The sequence below is a fragment of the Tiliqua scincoides genome, chromosome 1, assembly GCF_035046505.1.
Source record: "Tiliqua scincoides isolate rTilSci1 chromosome 1, rTilSci1.hap2, whole genome shotgun sequence".
Taxonomy (NCBI): Eukaryota; Metazoa; Chordata; class Lepidosauria; order Squamata; family Scincidae; genus Tiliqua; species Tiliqua scincoides.
This window is the reverse complement of record NC_089821.1, coordinates 148,063,347-148,086,750: the sequence shown is the minus strand read 5'-3', so window position 1 is coordinate 148,086,750 and position 23,404 is coordinate 148,063,347. Positions and strand designations below refer to the sequence as shown.

General features: G+C 44.8%; 1 protein-coding gene across 1 annotated transcript in view; it reads left to right on the top strand.

Annotated features, from left to right (window-relative positions):
• Positions 1-714: 714 nt before the first annotated feature.
• PLCB1 (phospholipase C beta 1) overlaps positions 715-23,404 on the top strand; it is a 521,389-nt gene continuing 498,699 nt past the window's right edge. Inside the window, exon 1 of the mRNA XM_066639109.1 lies at positions 715-813. Within this exon, the coding sequence (XP_066495206.1) occupies positions 715-813 (99 nt within the window). The remainder of the gene's footprint in view (positions 814-23,404) is intronic.

The window sequence follows — 23,404 nt, the reverse complement described above, 5'->3', positions numbered from 1 at the left end:
AAGTCCCACAGCAATCCATTAGGTTTACTCCCAGGAAATTGTGTATAGGATGTCAGCCTCAGAGCCCAATCCTATGCCCGTCTACTCAGAAGCAAGTCTCATTATAGTCAAAGGGGCTTACTCCCAGGTAAGTGTGGATAGGATTGCAGCCTCAGAGCCCACTCCTATGCATTCTACTCAGAAGTAAGAGTCAGTGGCGCTTCCTCCCAGGAAAGTGTGGCTGGGGTGGCAGCCTGTTTGGGCGCCCCTTTGGAGGCTGAACTGGAGTGTCTGGTCCCCCAGCCCAGTGGCTCTCTCCCCCCCCCCGCCTTTCCCAAGGATGCTCGTTTCAGGAGAGGGCGTTCGCCTCGGGGCCAGCAGGTGGCGCTGCTCGCCAGCCTCCCTCGGCTGGAACCCTCAGCACGCAAAGGAAAGTTGGGGGACGAGTCAGCGGCGAGGGCGGTAGCGTATTTGCATGAGCGGCGGCGGCAGCAGCAGCAGCAGCAGCAGCAGCCCCTGTGCGTGCGCGCGTGTGTGTGCCTGGCTATATAGGATGTGCCGTGGAATGGTCGGCGGCGGCGGCTGCGCGAGCTCCTTGGTGTAGGGGCGCGTGCAGCTTGCCTTGCCTTGCAGCAGCTGCTGCTGCTCTCCGCCTGCATCAGCCGGCGCTCCCCCGGCAGGCTCTCTCTTGCCTTCTTCCCTGCCGTGGGAAGGAGCCTCCATGTGCTGCCGCCAATGGCCGGGGCACAGCCAGGGGTGCACGCTCTGCAGCTCCAGCCCGTCCGCGTCTCCGCCAACCTCAAGAAGGGCACCACCTTCGTCAAGTGGGACGATGTAAGTTTCCTGCCTCCCCACCCCCTTTGCCAGCCTCACCCCCCTTTCTGGGGGGGGAGGACAGGGCCAGGCGTCGGTGCACAAGCCCCAGGGGCTTGCAACATGTGCCGCGGGTGTCTTGCAACCAGTGAGTGGGTTGGGGGTCGGGGCCCCGGGTGTGCATGCGTGCTGAGCGCCCTCCTCTGGCCAGGTGGCTGCTGCTTCTGGCCGAGCACGGGGATCCTCAGTGTCTGTGGCGGAGCACATGCTGTGCGTGCGGAAGAGCCCCGGCTCAAGTCCTATGGGCATCACTGCCCAGGTAGCAGGGCGCAGGGGGAGAGATCTCCTGCAAAGCTCTTACCGCTGGGTGTAGATCGCGCCAAGCCTTTCAGCCTCTTGTGTGCATACTTTGCGGCTGATTCTGGGACTGAAGACCTTCTAAAGCGCCTTCAGGCTGTGTAGGGATAGAGGTGGAGTGGGACTTGGGCATCTCCATTCCCCCCTCCCCCATCCATGTGAAGGATGGATGCTTTGGAGATGAAGGAGCATGGCTGTGAGGATGACACATGGATCTTGGCCAAGAGAGGCTCCAGCACATGTTTGGGATGAGAGGTGCAAGTGGCACCAACCTTAAAGTTGGGCGAGAAACACGAAGGTGGAGCTTTCCGGTTTTCTGTCAGGGAAACATGGGAAGAGCCTGGGCACTGGCTCCTGGAAAGTTACCCTTGACAACAAGCAACTCCATGCACTGCATTGATGTGGGTTTAGGCACACAGTTGAATACGGTGTTGAAGAAAAGCATGTATATGCATAGCCCAGCTCTGTGTATGGACTCATTTTTTTGGGTGGGATTTGGCCCTGAAATAAAGAGCAATTTCTTGCCCATGCTGGCAGATTCTATCTTAACTGATCTTCTGTGTAAACTTGATTTTGTGCTCCTCACTGTGTTATTGACGTGTTTTTGCACAAAGCCCTCCCAAAGTTAGCCTTTGCTGTGCATTTCTGGGGTCCACGTTGTTTCTGTGGAATAATGTCTGCGTACGCCACCAATCAAGGGTATACAATCCTTACAGAATTCCATCAGGAATATGCAGGTTCCTGCTCCCAAAGAGTTCACAATTTACAGTAAACTGGGGAGGGGGGTAGAGATCCAGTAATAAGACAGGGAAGAAAGAAGGGTAGCAAGTGATAATTGCTGGAAATGTAGTTAGAGGCTTGCTTCATTCTCACTCCTCTTGCTTTCCATGCGCTGCCTTCACTTCCCCTTGTCGTCCTTACTTTATTACTTGAAGGAGCATTTGCACCTTGTTTTCTAGCCTGCTTGATTAAGGGGTTTAAAATGGGGCACATGGGGACAACATCGCCTGGTAGGGATCTGGTATACAGTGCAACTCCTCTTACCTGCTTTATTATGTTTAATAAGCAACAGAACAGGTGAAAATACATTTCTTACTTAGATTTTGCTTTCCTGGAGGTGATAGACTGCCTCATCTGTGTTGTACTGCATCGGGCTGCATCCAGGGGCTTGCATGACGGACTGCGGCTCCGTACAAAAAATTCTGCGTAGAAAACTAGCATGTTGGGGGAGAAGGTTTTTTGCCCAGACTTCTCTCTGACAGGCAAGTTTTATATGGTGAGATTTTTTAATTGCACCGAATATTGAGATATTTTTGTATTCAGTGATTTGAGCCCCTACTTACAATCTCTGACAGCCTAAACACAGGTTGATCCCCTTGGTGTTCAAGTGAGCTTGGACCTTTGTGGAGAACTGGGAGGCCTTTACTTGTGTCTGATGCTCTAAACGTATAATCCCACCTGTGCTTGTGGGCGCAGCTTAAATAGAGGAACGGGCTGCACCTGAAGCAAAGCGTTGCTCAGTTTATTTCTTGATCTTGAATATAGATTTTCCTTACCTTGTACTATGGAATGTGGATGTGTAAGGGGAGAGTCCCAGATGAAAAAGGAAACTGAGGTTCTTGACACTTGTAGCAGAACTTGCTAAGGCAACAGGTGTGTGACATTTCATTCTACTTAGCCCAAACAGCAGCCTGTTTCATCATAAGCATTTAGCTGCTGCCTGTGCCCGATGGCTCTGCAGTGTTAAATCAAGGCAGTAAGACTAAAGCTATGGAACCAGCATCCTATTTGAACTAATATTATAAAACTGAGTTTGGCTGCATATTGGATGTTCCTTGTAGGAGGGAGAATATTTACACTTTAACAGATTCTAGGCAAATCCTTCCAGCCAGTGCTGTCTGTTCTCTGCAGCTGGAGAAGTTGTGACCCTAGCTGATATTTATGTGTAGCAAATGACACCAAGGAATGATAAATAAAATAATACCGTTGCTTCTGGTAAGGGCGAAGTGCATACGGGTTTCCATGTAAAATATAATTGAGTTTCGTTACAGTTGACTCCCCTAGTACTGACAGGCTAGTTCTGTTGATAAGATCACCAGTTTGTATGTGACCAGCCTTGTCTTGATGAATTTAATCATATGAATTTATCTGTCCTGAAGGAAGGGAGCAAACAATACATCATGCGAGTCATTCGGCAATGTTGGAACACATTTGGCTCCTTCAAAGAGTTGCACACTTAAAAGTAAATATATCTTGTTGCTTCGAAAATGGGTAGAATAGTGAACTGAAGAGATTTTAGCAGGTTGCGTATAGAGGCTGTTTGAGTGTCAGGGCATAACTGCCTTCCAATATTTCCCTCACCAAGTAGTAACCAGCACCTGCTCATCTGATGGTCCTGGACTATAACTATCTGCCTTGCTATAATTGAGGTAACATTGAATCTACATGCACAAAAGTGGCTTAGGCATTAGTGTTAGTTGTGGATGTTATAGCACATTATCCTAGTGTCTAGGTAAGTCGGATCAAAATCTTCTGTGGGTGAATCTTCAAAACTGGAGCTCGATGTTCAGGCACTGTTTTTACACCTCTGTCAAATATTGCAGTCCAGTTATATCACCATGTTATGCTTACTCTTTGAAAAGAGGATTAGAATACTCATGCATGAAATGACCTTCCCTTGTTCCTTATTGGCTTTGGCATAACATCAAGCAGTAGAACAGCTGTGTTGATGTTGCATCCAGGGTATGTATGTAGCCTCACTCTTGAAAGGTGAGGAAACCAAAGCCCTCAGCTTTAAAATGCTTTGGATAAGAATGGCCCCAGGAACCAGAGCCATAATACTTTCAGATCACAAATAAGTAAATTAATGGATGCTTGTATCGGCCACTACTGTCACATGCTCTTCTTGGGGCTAAAGTAGATGTGACTGGTAACCCACAATTGGATCTTGTGAATTCTCTCTCTGGTTAAAAACTCTGTGTGCATGTGTGGTGCATTTGGACTGGGACTGGGGTGATGGGGAAGGAGGGTTTAACTCTTAGTCCCCAGTTGTCCATTTAGCTGTGGAGCAGAAAAAACACAGTTGCTACGCATGGCTATCTGTGGATGGTATTTTAAGTTGGGGCAGCAGCATAGAGAAAAGGATTAACTCGCGCTCCTCTGGTTTGGTGACAGCTTTTAATCCAATGAACAATGGTGAGAAACTCTGCCACAGATCTTGAATGTTATGCCTAATTTGACTTTTTGTGCTGAACGACAATATACTAGCATGTATACTAGCTTCCCACAGGTTGGCGAAACCGAAGCTAGATTTGGGTAACTTCGTCAGACTGGGGGCACTGGATTTATTTCAAGACATTTGTCCAACCTGGGTGAATACTGCTGTTGGTTTGTACCAAGTTGTAATCGTTAAGTGCAGTGATAACAGTTGTATAGGCTGCTTCTTGCCAGCACTGTCCTTAATCCTTGCCTAGTCTCCATTCTCTTCCTTGGTATCTAATTGTGAAGCCTGACATCTTTACTGTTAATGTACACTGTGGACCACGGGGACATAGTGGTGAAAGCAGGATGGAATGTATCTTCGTTGTGCAGCTATAGCCAAAGTCCTGCCCAAACAAAACAACTTACAAGGGATAAACACGGCTGAGAAGAAAGGCTCTGGGGAAGCAGAAAAATCAGAGGTAATGACCAGAAAATTCAACAATCAATATCCTCCACTACACCTGAACAGTTGGGGTAAAAGTAAATTCAAGTTGAGGCAACACTTCATGTTACAGTAAACAAATATGCTGTTAAGCAGTTAGCCATAGATCCATTAAACCAGTAATCCCTTCTGTTAAGCCATTTCTGCCCAACGTTACATATACACAACAGGGATAAAATGTGTACACCTGTGGGCTGGGCAGAAATTTAATACTGAATTTGTTCCTCAGATGGTGTAAGTGATGAGCATTTGCTATCTTTTTTGGGTGGGATTGGTGACTGTAATGAAAATATAATGTGAGTGGAATCTAGGCAGGGTTTTGTGGACAAGCCACTAAATTCCTGAAGGGAAAATTGTCAAACTGAGAGCATAAATTAAGAGCGAGCTCAATTAGGAGGGTCAGGACTAGCCAAAAGGGCAGTGACGTAAGGTGGTAGAATGGATTGTATCCTTTCAGATGGTGGGAGCAGGAGGCGATCTCGCTATGTTAAATGATCCTATAAGTAAGAAATTAGTCAAAACAACCAATGGGCTGGGCTAGGACCTTTCCTCTGAGTTTCTTCTATTTGCGGGGAGTTTACATGGTGAAGAATTCAAAAGTCGTCTGCCCCCGCTGAATTGTGGTGGGGAGAGCTCATTCTGTATTCATTTCCACCTCCTGCTGCTGCATGCGTAGACTTGACCTGGGATTCTTTTAGAAGAGCCCCTCTGGCTTGCTCTGTATGTTGACTGGCTTGTGCTGTGGTTTGCTTTGAATGTTAATAGGAATTGTACACAATATATTTTGTGTGCAGGTCTTGCTATGATGCAAGAGATTAAAATCTGTATGCAAAGATGGCACAAGCAATTTCCACCCCCCCATAAGGTACAGCCCAACTGGTCTAATGATACTGCCTCGAGAAATGATTGGTGTGGGAGGAGACATCTGCTTCTTATTTTCCAAAGGAAAAAAAAATACAAAGGATAAGCTGTATGTAATAGAGTTGTAAGTCAATAGAATGCTCTTAATGATTACATTGCTAGGCCTAGAGGAAAAGGCTTCAAAGGTTTAAAAGTTCCATCATTCTATGTTTGCCGTTGGTTTGCTGGTCATCCCTCCTTCCATCTCCAAATTCGCGTTGTGCTTTGGAGATGTTCTGCAGACCCTGCTTCTCTCCAAGCCTTGAATTTCATGCTGTGACTTCAGAGGCATTCTGAGTGCCTCTGAAGTACAATATGAAGTTGGAAGTGACACCCTCCCCAGCTCCCCTCTGCATGATGGGGTGAGGTGGGTGGGGAAGCCACCCTGGTGCTGATCATGAGATATTTGCTGTCCACTAATGCTGGTTAAAATTTGTGACCGGCTGAGAAATTCAAGCTCTGTTTTTTCTCTCCTGGACTGCATTAGTCAGGAAAATCATAAGTCGTATGATATTGGACTCATTGCATGATGAGGGTGATGTTTGATTAATTGAAACCCTCTGATGCTTACTAGGCATCTGGACAGAGCTAAAATGTTCTTGCTAAATTTAAAACATCTTTTTGACTATTCAAATGGGGATGCTGCAGGAGTTTGAATCACGCTAATGGGTGTGTGTGTGTGTTTTTAACTATATGATGGCTTATTAAGAAAAATTGCTCATATGTCAATTGAATAAACTCAGCACTAATAGCTGTGCTTGAATGAGCCATTGCTGATGCATGGAGAAACCAATTTGGCATTCCTCCTAGTTGGCCTATTGAGTGATGGTAGAGGTGTTTGTTTCTGGTGAGTAAGATAGGATTACAGCCTAAGGCCCCAATCCTATCCAATTTTCCAGTGCCAGTGAGGCATGCGCTGCATCCTGTGGTAGGGAGGCAGTCAGAGGCCTCCTCAAGATAACAGAATATTTGTTCCCTTACCTTAAGATTGCATTGTGGCTGCACTGGTGCTGGAAAGTTGAATAGGATTGGGCCCAAAGTTTTAGTGAACACAGTGGGCTTACTTAGGAGTAAGGTAAATGAATAACATGGTTTTCAAATGTGTCTAGCGATGGGCAACATAATATCTAGTGCTTTTGGGTTACATCCTTATAGTCTGATCTATTTTAAATGAGTGGGTAAGACTTTCTCCTTTTGGTGTATCTGTGGATTGTGTACTTACCTGTAGCTGGACACATCTGTAATTGTGGGTTCATGATTCTTAACATACATTGAGATGCGGGCTTGTTCGCTGAGATGTAGAATCGCCTGAAGCTATTTGGCTATGGAAGGATTTTGTCACGTGTAGAAGGTCCCAGGTTCAATGTCCAGATCAAATGGCTCTCAAGTAGCAGGTTCTGGAAACAAGTTCTGCCTGCGATCTTGGAGAACCAACTCCACTATGAATAACAGTACAAGGCAAGATGGATTAATGATCTAACTGGAAAAGACCATTTTCTTAGCATATGAGCTGTTGGACTCTACCTCCTAATTCTCGTTATTGGAGGATGCTCTTTCTTGGATGATTGCTGTGCAGTTACCATTAATTCATAACTGTGTTTCAGTGACCCAAATGACATTTCCAGTGTGTGTGGTGCTGAATGCTGCATTAGATGCTTTGGAGAGCTTGGTGTTTGGTGGAGGGTGGGATGTAGTCTCGGTTTAAGGTAGCCATTGTAGTTTCGGAGAGATTGAATGGAGAGAATAAAGAGATAAGTGGCACAACTAATCCAGGAATTTTATACCCCCACTTAGCTGCCTAGTACGTAAGATAGTCTTTCTTCTGCCGAATTGGCTGTCATAGTCTACTATTTAAGGATGCTCCTCTGCTTCACTACACAGTAACCTATGTTCACTCTTCTTTTTCTCCTTCTGGGACTGTATTTTCAGTCGGGAAATGTACTGGATTACTGCTTGACAGTGTTCGAACTAGCTGCTTGCTCCATCTGTTAACATGTGGGAGGTTGTGCCCTCTTGTTACAGCACCATTCTGCTGGGATGAAGAGCAGAAGGCTGCATGAGAAATTTTTCCTTGCTGGGTTTTGAAAATGCTGTACAAGATGCAGTACTGCCGGGAATGCAAGGATGTCTTTACAGAGTTACATGCAATCACCAGTGCTATACAAGCCTTTCAGAAGGATTTCAGTTTCAGGTAGAATTGCTGCCAGTTGCAGCAGACTGTATAGGCCAGTGGTCTGATTTGAGCACCTCCGTATGGTCATGTCCAGTATAACACAACAATACTCAGTAGATTAATTGGAAAAGACTGTATGGAGGTAGCTGAATCAGACCACCAGCCCTATACAGTCTGCTCCAATTGGCAGTTGCTCTGCGTGGTGTCAGGTACAGACTTTTGCCTGCCCTGCTACCTAAGATGCTAGGATGTTGAACCTGGGATCATTTGTATGCAGAGTACAGTACGTGCCCTACTGCTAAGCTGTCATCCTTCCCAATAAATTGAATTATGGTTCATGCGGCTTGTCTCTCATGGCTCTTGGAAACTTCTCCCTGAGATGCTGGGAACTGAACACAGAGCATGCATCCTACCCTTGAGTCATGACTCCTCCCCATAATTATGCTTATCTGAGGTTGCTCCAAACCAAGTGACTTTCTATCACCTTGAGGATGGTTCCCCCACACTTGGTTTTCTCTAACATCATCATCATAATGCATCTGTCAGCTTCATAGATCTTGCAAAGGAGTTCTGTGGTGGTGGTCTTCAAGTAGCCAACTTCACATTTTTGGAACTCCACCATACTTGTCGTGTGGGAAACTCGATCTTTCTGTCTAATTTTACCCCTCTGAGGCAGACTTCGCTGGTTAACTGTTATACCCTGAGGCGGGCTTCCTTGCCCTCAGAACACTGCCAGAGTAACACAGTGAGCATGCAGTAAATACACACAGTTTTTGGGAGACACCATCCAGTGCTAGAGTAGGGGGAATGCTCAATGCCGGATGCGTGTGGCAGTCCAACCTCAACAGAGTAGGTGCAGTTGATCCATTCCATCCTAACAGACAATGTGCAATTGAACAGCGAGCTCGTCTCATTTCTGACCCGTGAGAAGTTGAAAGGAGATGCAAAGTTGGCAAGTTCCTGTTGGCCTAATGCAGGGGTGTTCAAAGTTTTTGGCAGGAGGGCCACATCATCTCTCTGACACTGTGTCAGGGGCCAGAGGGAAAAAAGAATTAATTTGCATTTAAAATTAGATTAAATTTACATAAGTTTACATAAATGAATATATTAAAGATGAACTTATATGAATGAATGAAGGTCTTGCAATAGCTCAAGGCCTATAAAAGGCTTTGTACAAAGCAAGGCTGGCCTTTCCTTTGCTGCCTCTGCTGCATCACAGACGTGAAACAGCAAGCAGTGGAGGGAGCCCTCATCCCACAGCTCACGCAAGAGGTCAAACAGTTGCCCTCATGCTAAGAGCAGGTGTATCGGGCCAGTGTGGGCTACAGCAAATGTCCAGAGGGCCAGAGCCTCATTGGAGACTGGAAACTCCCTGAGGGCCGCATTGAGAGTCCTTGAGGGCCGCAAGAGTCCCCAGGGCTGTGGTTTGGGCACCCCTGGCCTAATGCAAAAGGAAGCGGAGGTCTTGGGGGAAGTTGTCCCAGTGGAGGAGGAATCAGGTGGTCATGAACCCCTCCCCTCACTACATGTACTGAGACAATACCCAGAGACACCTCTTTGAGGCAAGGACCAGTGGTCCAGGCAAGGTTTCAGGTTCTTCCTACCTGATAGGATGTGAGGGAGTAGCCCTGGGGCACCCTGAACTGCATATCTCAATGTTTCTCAAGGTTTGTCCTCTGCTGTACCACTTTACGTGGTCCACCTATTCAAAGTAACATCATCACTGTGATGTGACATCATCACCAGTTACTTCTGGGTTGGGAGGCTAAATGTGACACAACAAACATCAGTAAGAAGCTCAGGGTGGATGGGAGGGCTTTTCAAGAGTGGAAAAGCATGCTTTGAAGCTCTGAGCCTCCTACCACTGTTTGTTGTGTTGCGTTCCTGGTCCTGCTACTGGGTAGCAGTTGTCTAGAGATCCTGCAAGTACCACCAGACACCACCTCAAGTACCACTGGTGAGAAACACTGGTATATCTTATACTGCTCTGTTACATACATACTAGAAGCTGTTATCCATTGTTTCCCAACCTAGATTACTGAAGAACAGACGATCTTGAATTGCCAGGCTACCTAATGAGCAGAGATACTGTATAATTGGGTTTGCGGGAAAGGTACAGTGGGATAATTGTATGAAATCGGCACACACAGAGCTTACGCTCCGATGCGAATAGGTATTCCATTGTTCTGATACAGCAGGATGAAGGAATAGGTTGTGGTTTCATTGCTACACAGAGCACCACAAACTTGGGCAGCAGAGTATGCAGCTATGGGAACCAATACACCATGTAAAATGGTAGTATTTCCTTGTATCAAGCGCAGTGACTGCATGTTACCTTTATTGCACCCAAAATTGCCATTTGTACACATTGCTTTTGCTGTTCAGAATTTTCAAGCTTTTCAGAAACAGGTAGAGATGGCTGGAGGGGGTTGTTGATTTACTGGACACCTTTCTTATTGCTACTTAACTCTGCCTTTAGAGAAGGGGTAGGCAACCTACAGCCTGTGGGCCAGACCTGTCCAGGCACCCAAAACCATCTGACCAGTAGTCCCAAAAAGATATATCCACCCGGCCTTGAGTGGTCCTAAACAGGTATTCAAGTTTGTTGTTCTTGTTTAGGACCACTGAGGGCCAGGCAGGTATATCTTTGTGTTAGGGCCGAAGCTTTCTTTTGAGCATCATTCTCTACTCTGGGCCTGCGTCTTTGTGTATTCTTATTGAACATGCATGCATATTTACTGTTGATAGACCTGATATCTGGCCCCTATCTAGCAGAAGGTTGCCAACCCCTGCTTTAGGGGCCAACTGTCCTTGCTGCTCTAACTCCTAAGGAGAACTTAGTTGCTTAAGGAGAGATCAGATGATGTGAGAGAAAGCAGCTGGCAGTTCTGCAGTGTCTTCCAGCTCCCTTTTCCTGTTACTGCCAACCATGGTTGTTCTCAGAGTCCAAGAGTGTGACTCACCAATGGTTCCTTTTGGATGTGCTGAATAAAATGTGCAAGCTAGTCTCTGAGAGGGCAAAACCAAGTGTGGATTGTGCATAGTGCAAAGCTGGTAGCATGGATGATGAAGGGTCTTGCATCCAGCAAGTGATTATGTGGTGGTGCTGCCCTTTTTAGTCATGCACAGCAGAGTGTATGTGAGGAGAATGCGACTGGTGCTTCATGGGTTTCACATAGGTAAAACTGGATGAGTGGCTTATAAAGCAAAGAGGTAATCAGTGGTTAAACAGTAATCAGAGGCTTATCTCTGAGTTAAGGAAAGGCTTACAGAAGTGCAGTTGAGGAAGTGATTGAGCTGCTGGTGATGGCGGCTAATGAATCAAATTCCTAGTCCAGCCAGCTCAAGATATTTTTCTTGTCCACATTGAGATTTATTCCTGCGCCCCCCCATGCTGTTACATGAACTGTAATGAAAGTTCTAAAATAGTGTTAATTAAATGTAGCTTGATACACAAAATTAAGCATAAGTGTCTTTCCTACACTGGGATACTTAATCACGGGTACAGAATGGAGAGGGGTGCTGTTCTTTGGTAGTTCAGGACTCTTAAAATATTTTCTGCAAGATATGAACAGCACAGTATTGTTAATCATGGACCTTTGTGCCGGAGAAAAAACTAGCAGAAGTACTGCTAAACTTTGTTCCAGAGCCCTGTTCAGAATCCCCCATTCTAATACTACAGCTCAGTGTTGGGAAGAAGCGTGTTTCTGAGCACATGTAAAGTTCAGCTTCACTTAGAATCTGTTCACTATAGTGGATAGAGTATGCAGCTAGTAACAGGGAGATGAGTTCAAATCTCCAGTGGTCATATAGCTCATTAAGTGATCTTGGAACAGTCATTAATTCTTAGTGTATTGAATACCTGGCAGGGTGGTTGTGAGGATAAAAGTGGGTGCCCCTCTACTATGCCCTAAGTTCCTTGATGAAAAGTAGGATATTATAAATGTGAATAACATCTGTGGTAAGACTCAGTACTTAAAAGGAAAGGCTTCCAGCAAAAGTGGAACATTGATTCTCCATTCTCTATCTCTTGGGGGCACGGGGGGGTGGAGGCTGGGGGGGATGGAGCTGGCTAAGCACAGAAAAAGTTTCATATATTTCTCAAGGGCCTGACATCTTATAGCTGATAAGATTTCAGGATGGATGCAACAAGAAATCTCAGTGTACAGCATTTGTTTAATAGAGAGGGACATGCTTTCAATTACAATACAGCGTTCCAGCCTTGTGCAATTGCTTTCTATCTTCTCTAACTAATAGACCTCCATAGTATTAGTCCGCATTTAATGCAAATGTTATGTGCGCTTCACATGCTTTTTAAAGCATGGCAATACTGGTTGCCTATAGTGGGAGAACATAATTGGGGAAATAATATTAGCAGCAATGGGATAAGACAGGGAGAGATAGGATATTTGCATGCATAGGTGTGTGCATTCGCAGGATTTATCTGCTGGCCACATCAGCTCTTACAAGTCAAACGCTCCACAAGCAATTCAGGAGGCGCTCAAAGCAAATAGTTCTGGGTAATTTAAGCGAGTCACATGCAGCAGGGAAACATTTCAAAGAAAGAGTGACTCAGTGGCTGATCTGACCTGGGGAAAGCACCTTCCCAACCCAAAGTATACCCAAAAATTTTTTTTTAAAAAGCCATCGCATTGAAGCAAAAAGTCTGGTGCTGTAAATGTTTGATTTTATTTACTGTTTGCCTGGCCTGGGGGGTGGGGTCTTGAATGCCCAGGATGCTGCATGTGTAGAACTGGAAAGTCTCAAGGGGTCAGAGGAGTCAATGAGCTGAGAGATAAGCGATCCCTTTCCCATGGACAAAGTCCTGTTTTGTTGTGACACATACAAGTTCTGACAGCTGATTTCTTTTTTCGGGAAGGTTAGCATTGAAGATGGGAGCTATTCTGTCAGTCCCCTTCTTGGAACTAGGCATCTCTACTCTCTCATTTTGCTCAGAAACTCTGGATGGTGGTAGCTGTGCCCCTTGACATCCCCTTACAAACAGATGCTAACATTGAAGTTGCTAACTTTCAGGCCTTAGATCTAGAGACTGTACCATGCACTGGTGAGATCACACAATGGAGGCCATAGTCATTTTGCTGTTAGAAAGCCCTGGGTCTGGCACTATAAATATGGTTTATTTCCCTGTATCTGGAATGGTTGTTTTGTGTTAGGTAGAGAACATATACATGAGTTGTTTTCGTGGTTCAAGACTCATCACGTAGTCAGCTGGTGGAAGCTCACATATGGTTCTGGGTGGTGCCCCTGATAAAAATTCCAGTTTGGAGACTTGCCAGCAGGAAAGTGAATACCTTATTTAGGGCACTCTGTACTTGGCTGCAGTGTTCTTCACTTTGTCTGGACAGACAAAAAGAAGGATGTCTCTGCAAGCTTGCACTTGAAGTGGAGCTGTTCTCTGCTAGGAGGGTCTGCTTCTGAGAGGCATCCTGGCTGTTTTGTCATACTGCATTGTGTTTTTGTTCTGTTATTGTGCTGGTCTGTAGCAAATAGATAAAATGCAGCCCTGGCTGAATAAATGACAAAATCTGCTCTGCAGTGTTGTGTGGCTGCAGCATTATACAGTTGTTGGCAGGCTTGCTGCTCTTAAGAACCAACCAGGTTCTTTGTGATCCTAGAGATCTGGAGGGTGTCAGGTAACATATGGGTTTTTTTTTCTTTCTTAAAGGCTACCTTGCTACTGTTTTAATTTGGAACTTTGCATTCCAGCTGGTATTTGTTTTATTGGTTTATTTTCAAGCATTTCTATCCTGTCTTTCCTCCCATAACTGGGACGCCAAAGGCAGCTCACAACAGATACTGTACATTAAACACACATTCAGATCATAAAAATAGAAGAAATAGCAGCAAATAAAACACTCAAACAATAAAAGCAATTAAAATAGGAAGGTAGTAGCACAGAAAGTATAAATCTCTTAACAGAAGCCTGTAATCCAAAAGCTCAGCAGGAACCAAAACTGACAGATAACTTGAGCTGGGAAAGCTAAAAGGAAAGGCATGCCTTAAGACCCTGCTGAAGTCCAACAGGGAAGGCATAGCTCAAGTGGGAGAGAGTTCCAAAGTTTTGGTGCCTCCAAAGAGAAGGCCCTGTCCCTTGTGGCTGCTGGCCTAGGCCTGAGAAATGAAAGTAGTACCAAAGGTGTACAGTAGTACAAGCTAGCAGTATGTATTAATGAACTCAACCAGAGAGAGAGAGAGAGCGAGAGAGAGAGAGAAAGCGCTTGAACTTGGAGACTCACCCATTTATTCCTGGGTGAAGCGGAGATCTTGAGAATTTCTATCAGCAATATATATAGATCCAGTTGCCCAAAATTCAGTGTGTTTTGGGGTATGTTCCAAAAATAATTCCAGAGGTGGTGATCAACATTTCAGTAGGTTGAATCTTGGGATCTTGTCCTTGCTGTTCTTTATTCCTGCACTTTGGGGCACGGTCTCAAATTACTCTTTACTCAATGCTATTTCAGTTATTTGGGTTTCCAGGTTTATGAATTTCAGGGGTCATTCATAACTTTGGTAGGTAGCAGTTGGAATTTGAGAAGTGGCTACTGTGAGTGTCTGCTTTGCAATAGGCCTCTGTAAAACTATAGCTCAGCCATTTTCAACCACTGTGCCATGGCACACTGGTGTGCCACAAGTAGTCCACAGGTGTGCCATAGGAATTTGGGAGAAGGTCGTTTATTAGGAGGACCGATGGGGGATGTGAAACCCCCACTGGCAGCATGGTGTGCCTTGTCAATTGCCAAAAACCTGATGGTGTGCCTTGACAATTTTTGTGCCTTGTCAGGGTGCCATGAGATGAAAAAGGTTGAAAATAGCTGCTACAGCTGGTCAAATGAGAGTGTAATGATCAAAGCCAAGTCAGAAGAGGCACACACATGAAACCACAGTCAGCTTGTTAATGGAAAAGAGTTGGAGTTTGGGTAGAACCTGCTGCTTCCCGATGTCATTTGTGGCCAATACAAATACTGCTGTGGTTTATTTTCTTTTTCTAGTGTTTGGAGAGAAGCCATGTCTTTCTACCAGCCAGGATTGTAGTGTATCCACTTAAAATAGTGTGTTTAAGCTATACTTTGCTTTCAAGGTAATGTGCTTGGAATGGAAAAGTATCATATGGAGGATGTCTTGAGGCAGTTTTTGTAGAGGCAACCTGTCCCCAAAGGGGGGGGGGTGGTAGAGGTGTGTGTGTGTGTGTGTGTGTGTGTGTGTGTGTGTGTAGGGGTAGAGATAGGCTTTTAGGATCTTTCCCTTGATGCATGGGCAGTGATGATAAAAAACTGCATTTGTGGTCTCAGTAGCAGTTTTCAATAAACTTTTGTCATGTTTAAAACAAAACAAGAGCCAAAACTTGGACTAGGGTTGAAATAAAATTAGATTTTTCTCCCTTCATCTCCAGTAATAGCCCTCTCCATTCATTTGTGTGCTTATGGTACACTGCAAAATTGACTAAAGTGGCAATATTTATGGGGTGCAAAGATAATCAAACAGTACAGATGTCACTTAATGGGCATTAAACTTTAGATATTTCTTTTTCAATTGCTGTTAAGAGGCTTTGGATATATGGTCCTCATAAGGTGTAAGATTCTGTCTGCCAGCAATACATCTGCAGCCTAACAGCATTTATGCTCAAGCTGTTGAACTGAGATGAACAACAGAGTAGATTGATCTGGAAGATTGCTTTCTATGACTTATTGTTGCTTCTTCTAATGCTTGTAGATGAGAGTCGATGAGAAAGGCGGTGTAGAAATTCTGTATAATAATAACCCTTGTACTGTACTTCTTCTTACGGGAATGCACTGACTGAGTTTTATTGCCCAATCCTAGGCATGTCTATTCAAAAGTAACTCCCATTACAGTCAATGAGACTTGCTGCTAGGTAAGTGTGGATAGGATTGCAGCCTAGGTCAATTTACCAGTATGAGCTCAAGGGCTGCCTCAGTTTCGACAAGTGTGCCTATCACAGAGTTCTTAGGGATGTGGCCAACCCATTTCTGAGCTTCCCTACTTTAGAGTGCAGATGAGGGAGGGGGATTGCATGACCTAGTACAGGGGTGCCCAAACCCCGGCCCGGGGGCCACTTGCGGCCCTTGAGGCCTCTCAGTGCGGCCCTCAGGGAGCCCCCAGTCTCCAATGAGCATCTGGCCCTCCTGAGATTTGTTGAAGCCCACACTGGCCTGATGCAACTGCTCTCAGCATGACGGCCAACTGTTCGACCTTTCACATGAGCTGTGGTATGAGGGCTCCCTCCATTGCTTGCTGTTTCACATCTGTGATGCAGCAGTGGCAGCAAAGGAAAGGCAAGCCTTGCTTTGTGCAAGGCCTTTTATAGGCCTTGAGCTATTGCAAGACCTTCATTCATTCATATAAGTTCATCTTTAATAAATTCATTTATGTAAACTTATGTAAATTTATTCAAATTTTAAATGTAAATTAATTCTTTTTTTCCCCCGGCCCCCAACACAGTGTCAGAGAGACGATGTGGCCCTCCTGCCAAAAACTTTGGACACCCCTGACCTAATACTTCTCTGTGCAGAAGAAACTATGTAGAGCCGTTCATTCCAGTATGCTAGTTCTCTGAGTTGCTGGAATCTCTTCTGCTTGGAGTTCCACTACCCGTGCATGTCCCCACAGTCTGAAGTGATATTGGCCAGCACTAGGCATGTTTATAATACATGCAGCCAATTGGGAGGCTTGTGATAGAGGTCGTGCTTCAAAGCACTGTGTGCTGCACTAGTTTGGTATTGGCCAGTGGGAGTTCAATTAGTTTCAAGTCACAACTCTAGTACACTTTCAACAGTTGACCTCTAGAGGATATAAAATCCCTCATTATTGTACTGTAATACTGTTGTGTTAGCACCTTGCTTCATAAAGCACCATTGATTAATGCATGGAATATCCCTGAGGACAAGTTACTCCCAATGTTCACTCATGAGACCAATTCAATTAGTGTTGTGAAAGTGAAGCCTATGCTGTTACTGAATGATGGGTTTAATACTACTTTTCTAAATTTGCTTGCATGATTATTTTTTTGTTCCCATCTCCTGTATAGTGTTAATATGTGAAGGAGAAGGTAGAACCTCCAATTGCAAGAAATGGGGATGTTTTGAATCTTTGGCTTATTGTTTTGCAGCCAGGTGACCTGATCTTGCTTAGTGTAGATCAGTGTTTCTCAATGCTTCTTCTCTGCCGTACCACTTCACATGGTCCTCGTATTCGAAGTACCTCAGGAAGTAACTGGTGATGACATTATTGCCAGTTATGACATCATTGCCAGTTACTTCTGGGTTCAGAGGCCAAATGTCACATGTCAGACACCAGTAAGAGGCTCAGGGTGGAAAGGAAGACTTTTTTGAGCACAGAAAAGTATACTGTATATACTCGTGTATAAGTCAAAAAATTATGCATTAAAAATTGTACCTGAAAACCTAGGTCAACATACACACTGATCAATATAGTAAATAAAGTGGAAGCTTTTGGGAGCTTCTTGAAAGCTTGTGGGAAGCTTAGCAGCTGTCCAGTAAGGGGGTGGGTGAGACTGGGCTGAGAAGCAGGACGATGGAGGCAATGGAGAAAAAGGGGAAATTCTACTAGTAATTACAGTATTCAAAGGTAGCCATTTTAGCCTCTTCTCCAAACAGGAAGAGAAGTGAAGGCATGGGAATTGTCATCTGTCTGAGGGCTGCTGCTATGGAAGTACTGCACTTACTCCTCACAGAGCCTCCTCACAACTCCCACAAGCACCTTCAACTCCCTCCCAGTTGAAAGAAGGTAAAATGCCTCCTTTTTCATTTTACTACTGCCTCAGAACATTCCTGGAAAGTCATTTTCAAAGAATTTTATGCCCCTTGGTTTAGGGGCCTGGTTTTATAAACACCAGGATGTAATCCTCATTTCCATCTGAGACAAAGTCCAAGGCTACAGTTCAGTGCACCATTACTTAAGAATAACACCCATGGGAAGCAATGGATCTACTTCAGAGTAAATAGGGTTGCGACTATGTGTAGCTGCACTGGCTGATGCTAATTTCTTGTTGCTTGTCTCTCCGCTGTGAATTGAATTGCATACCAGTTATGTGTTATAAGTTGTATGTTACATGTAAAGCCTCTGGCTTAACACACCAGGCACTTTAAAGGATTTGATTAATGGTTCTGCTTTACAGGCCCTTACTCTGCTAGTGTGTACAAAAAGGTTGTGAAGAACAGAATTTAAAATGTTAAAGAGTAAAATGTATCTTATGATACTTCACTATATTTTTTTAATAAATTAGAGAGCATACAGTTCTTAGGTAACAATTACTGGTAGGTTATTTTTCAGGATCTGGCCTCAGGTAAAATTGGACAAAATTATAGTCAGACCCCCCCCCCCCCAACTTATCCAAGGGTCTTAGAAAATTCCATGATTTTAGGCTCAAAACCTGCCCTCAACTTCTGTGAGATCGACATAGGCGAGTATCTGCGGAACTTTGGAGCTCTGCCCACCAAGCAGAGCTTCTGACCACTGTTTGTGTTGTGTTCCTGGTCTTGCTGCTGGGCAGCAGGTGTCCAGGGGTTCTGCGAGTACCACCAGCCACCACCTTAAGTACCACTGGTGGTACCTGTTGCACTGGTTGAGCAGCTCTGGTGTAGGTGCATTCTGCTGCTGGGAAGACTGTTCTTGAAGGCATGGAAACGGTGAAAATGTTTTAGAGATAATAACCATAAGAATGAGTATGCCTGCTATAAACTACCTGGAGTGCTTCAGGGAAGCTGTGTCTCAGGATCTTGTCCCTGGAGTCCAAGAGGAAATAAGTGATTCCAGAAATTGTTTGTTTTTAGCAATGTGGCCTGTTCGTGATCTTTGTATTCTGGTGGTAGTGGTATTGAGGGTTCCCAGTTCCCAGTTCTGCATTGCCCTTGTAACAGTAATAGGCAGCATTTATAGAGGAGAATGGGTGGCCGAAGGGTGATGCTCTTCCCCATCTGCTGATTGTTGCCTGTAAACGGACCCTCTCCCTAGCATTTTAAATATGTCTTTTTGTTCCTCAGCAGGTATCTGAAACCAGAAGTAAGCCAGGCTGAAGGGTAAACAGCTGCTGGTGGACATTTGCGAGGACAGTTAGTGAATGTGGGAGAGGTTGAGCACAGCTACCTCTCACTTGAGTATCCTCCTCTCTGTGTAGCTTACGTTACAGTAATTATAGGCTGAGATGAGCCCTGCTTCAGCTGGAATTTGGATTCAGATAGTTAGCTTCCAGGCTGCTTTTCGTAAAGTTGCGTCTCAGTTGCCCATGTTGCTTGATGATATAAGCACTCTGATATCCCAAGACAAAGGAAGGTAGCATTTGTTAAATCATTCTTGCCCGCTTATTGCAGCACAACAAAGAATAGCAGGAAAATTGAGGCATCTTGTTGGTGACTAATTTCTGCTGATTGCAAAAACATTTCCCTGCAACTGTTGGCAGCTGCTGCAGAAGATGAAAGATGTGTACTAATTCCTCAGACTACGAATGGGGCTGCAGGAGGAGTGACTCTAAGGCAGCTAAGCAGGTGCTTAGAATTTAATGTTCTGACTGCGGCTGCTTCATGAATGGCTTTTGCCATGGAGGTAGGATTGGATGCACTTAAAAAGTGTGGGGTGTGTGCAGCGGTTCAGGAGACATTGGGGGAGTCACTGTATCTGCTGGAACATTTTCTGCTTGGAAAGTGCATGAAGCCACTTGCGAGGAGCCAATATTCGAAGCTGGAGAGTAAGAAGCATTGGGAAATGGTCACATGAAGCATGCAGATCCTCATTGCTCAACTTGTCAGGTTGTGCTTGACATGTTTGCATGAAGCAGACCTTGTGCAAATAGCACTTTGCAAGACCTGGCAAATCTAATTGCCATTTGCCTTTGTACCACGTCTTTAGCAATATAAATATATTTAACCAAGCGCTCCTGTGTAAACTCAGCAGTTACAGTGAGGGACCTGTGCTAAATCTTGGGGTTCTGCCAACCCCCTCATCATGAACACAACTCAAAAAGGGGTTGTCCTCCTGTAAAAGGAAGTGATGACTTCTGGAAATGGCCACCATCCCAAAGGAGCACTTGTTGCTGTGAAGTTGAACTCTGAGGGCAAATGGGAGACACTGTTACTTGTTTGACATCCTATAGAGCAGGGGTGCTCAATAGGTGGATCGCGATCTACTGGTAGATTGCGAGGCAAAATGAGTAGATCGCGGAGTGCCGACCCCCCCCCTTCATGTGCCTCTGGGAGGAAATGCTGGGAGTAAGGCCCATTGTATTCAATGGGGCTTACTCCCAGGTAAGTGTGGCTAGGATTGCAGCCTCACAGCCTAATCCTAGGCATGTCTACTCAGGAGTAAGTCCTGTTATACTCAGTGGGGCTCAAGGTACACCAACATACATTGTACACATAAATGCTATATGTTATGATGGCGCGAACATTGTAAAAAAAACTCTGGTAGATCTCCGGGCCTTGCTGGGTTTCAAAGTAGCTCTCGAGCCAAAAAAGTGTGAGCACCCCTGCTGTAGAGGTTCTGGCTGCCTCCGTTAATGGAGTGTGCAGCTTGAAGCTCTCAGAGGAAGGTCTCTGATAGTGTGACTTTTTTTGTAGTTGGGAGCATGGCATGTTAACAGTGCAAATGTTTTCATTACAGTTTTGGCACTGTGCTAACCTGTTACTCAGAGAAAGGGTACTTGAATCCATTGCGAAATGGAAAAAATTGAGAATTATTTTTTTCCTCAAATCATTCGTGTATGCTTCTCTCTGAACCACCAAACCCACATTTTATTTTCTTCTTTGCTTATCCTTCAGGTTTCTGCATTGCCCCATATCAGGTTATCTTGGTTTTTCTCATCAGTTTTTCCCTTTAACTTACTGGCTTGGATAGCAACAGCACCCAGTTGTCCCTGGGAAGATGCTTTAATGGGTCCGTAGGTATTTTAGCAACACTTTCAACATGGTAATGTGGATGAATGGGTTTGGAGGTGCATGGCAATATGTTTAAATGTAGTCAAACATTTATTAAACGTTTGATGGCACAAGAGTGAAATATCTCAAATCTTGGCGGCTGAGTCTGGGGTTCATAAAACTCTACATTTGGCAGATATTACTAAAGAGTAGGTATGTTTATACAGTTAAAAGTTGCATTACCCAGGGGTGGATGTAAGAGCTGAGGCTTTCTCTGGATCGTGTAGCAGAGAAGAAGGTAGTAGCTGCTGAGTACCTTTACTAGGAGAAAGATGGGGCATAAATTCATAAATAAGGGCCAAGCCAATGAATTATTATGGACCTGGAATCTAAATCTGCTGTATTGGACAATTGCCCATTTTCATAGAAAAGGTCTGTAGAAATCTGATCTGTTGGTATCTTCACTCTGGTAGGAAAAGTAGCCTCTATCATGGCACACCTCCATCATACCCATCATTCCAATTGGTTGAAATCCAGATAATGTATGGATTATGCGACAGTGTGGGCTTTCCATGTTCTGATGACTTTGGAAGAGGACTATAAGGGTAGCCTTGGGAACAAGTTAGGGATTGGCATGTAGACCTTGGGCACTGATTATCAGTACACAAGGAATCTCAGATGGCCTGAGTTTGCTCTAATCTGGTAGAAATAACTGGGTGTTGTGCTTGTTGTTACAATAATACAGAGATGCTTGAAGCAGGGATGTACAAGAGCCTCTCCTGGCCCTTATGAATACTGCAGCTGAGCTCTATGAAACATGACTCTAAAATCAACTAGTTAGAATAGAAAATTTATTTGTCATTATACCCGTATACCCAAGTACAATGAAATTAGATGCTTTTGCAAGGTAAAACAAGACAAGACCCACACAAAACAACAATACAACAAAGTCAGGCAGACTACACATACAATCACCACATTGCTAAAACTCTGCTCAACATATCACTGTACATTTAATCTAGACACTGCACTGGGATAAAAACCGTTCTTTAATCTACTCGTTCTTGTTCTTATCACCCTATATCTTTTTCCTAGTTGCAATAGTTCAAAAAACTGATAACCAGGATGCAAGGGATCTCTCAGAATTTTTAAGGTTTTTGACATACACCTTGTACTGTAAAGCTCCTCCAAAGAAGGGAGGGAACAGCCAATAATCCTCTGAGCAGTGTTGATAACCCTCTGGAGCGCTTTTCTCTCCACCACTGCACAACTCACAAACCAAACACAGAGAAAATAAGATAGAATGCTCTCTATGTAGCTGCGATAAAAAATTACCAACTATGTCTCAGACAGTTTTTGTCTGCTGAGGGGTATCAAAAAGTACAATCGTTGTTGGGCCTTCTTGACCAGAGCCACGGTGTTTGCACTCTATGTCAAATCCTTCTTCATGATGATCCCCAGAAACTTAACTTCGTCCACCTGCTCTATACAAACACCCTCAATACACAAGGGCCGAATGTCAACTAGTTATGAATCAATAAATCATAAAGTGTGACATAGCTTACAGTGGTTAGGCTGCAGGCAAAGCTGGGTAAAATAGAATGATGCATATGTGGCAGACATCTGAAAGCACTTATGTAAGTAACATGGTATTCTTGAAGAGAGCTAGAGCTGGGAGATAATAACCTAAAGCAGTGGTTCCCAAACTGTAAGTTCAGGCCCTACCAATGGGTTGTGACCCAGTTTTTGGTGGTTTGCAAAACTGACAGGGCAGTTTAGGCTGTGTGTATCAAGGTTTAAATAAAGTGCCTCTTGGAGGAGGGGGAGCACTGCTGCCCAATCACCATTATAGTCACATCCCTTGGCATTTGTACATCAGGCATGAGCCTCTAGGGCAGCAGTGCTGTGGCACACTGGTGTGCTGTGAGGCTGTTTCAGGTGTGCTGCGGGGCCAGAGGAGGCAGGCAGCAGCCACATGCATGGGGGGGGGGGAGAAGCTGCTGCTTTGACTGTCAGGCTGCTTTGGATCTCCTGCTACTGAGCAAGAGAGGCTGCAACCCAATCATTTACCTGGGAGTAAGCCCTATTGACTATTATGGGGCTTACCCAATCCTAGGTGTGTCTACTCAGAAGTATCAGGTTTGCCCCGTGAGCTGTTGCCAGGAGGTCCGCGGAGTGAGTGAGAAGGGGGCCTACTTCTGAGTAGACATATTGCCTAGGATTGGGCTTTTGGTCGCACTCTTCTTAAATACAGGAGCAGGCAATTGGCACTTCTCCCCACCTCCCTCCTTCCCACAGGCACATTCCCCCAAATCTCATAATCGCAGTTCGCACGTCTCCCTTCACTCCTCAGCATCTTTCAAAGATCCAGAATCACTTTCCTCACATTCTCCCCCCCACTTCAGCTGAATCCTGCACTTATGTCAATCATGTGTCTTCATTGCCCCTCACCCCACTATGTGCTCAATCTGACCTCTCTTTGCCAGCACTTTCTGGCATTACACTTCAATAACAACATTTTCCAGATCCTTTCCAGAATCGCATATACTTTCCTCTCCAAAATTCTTGTGAGTC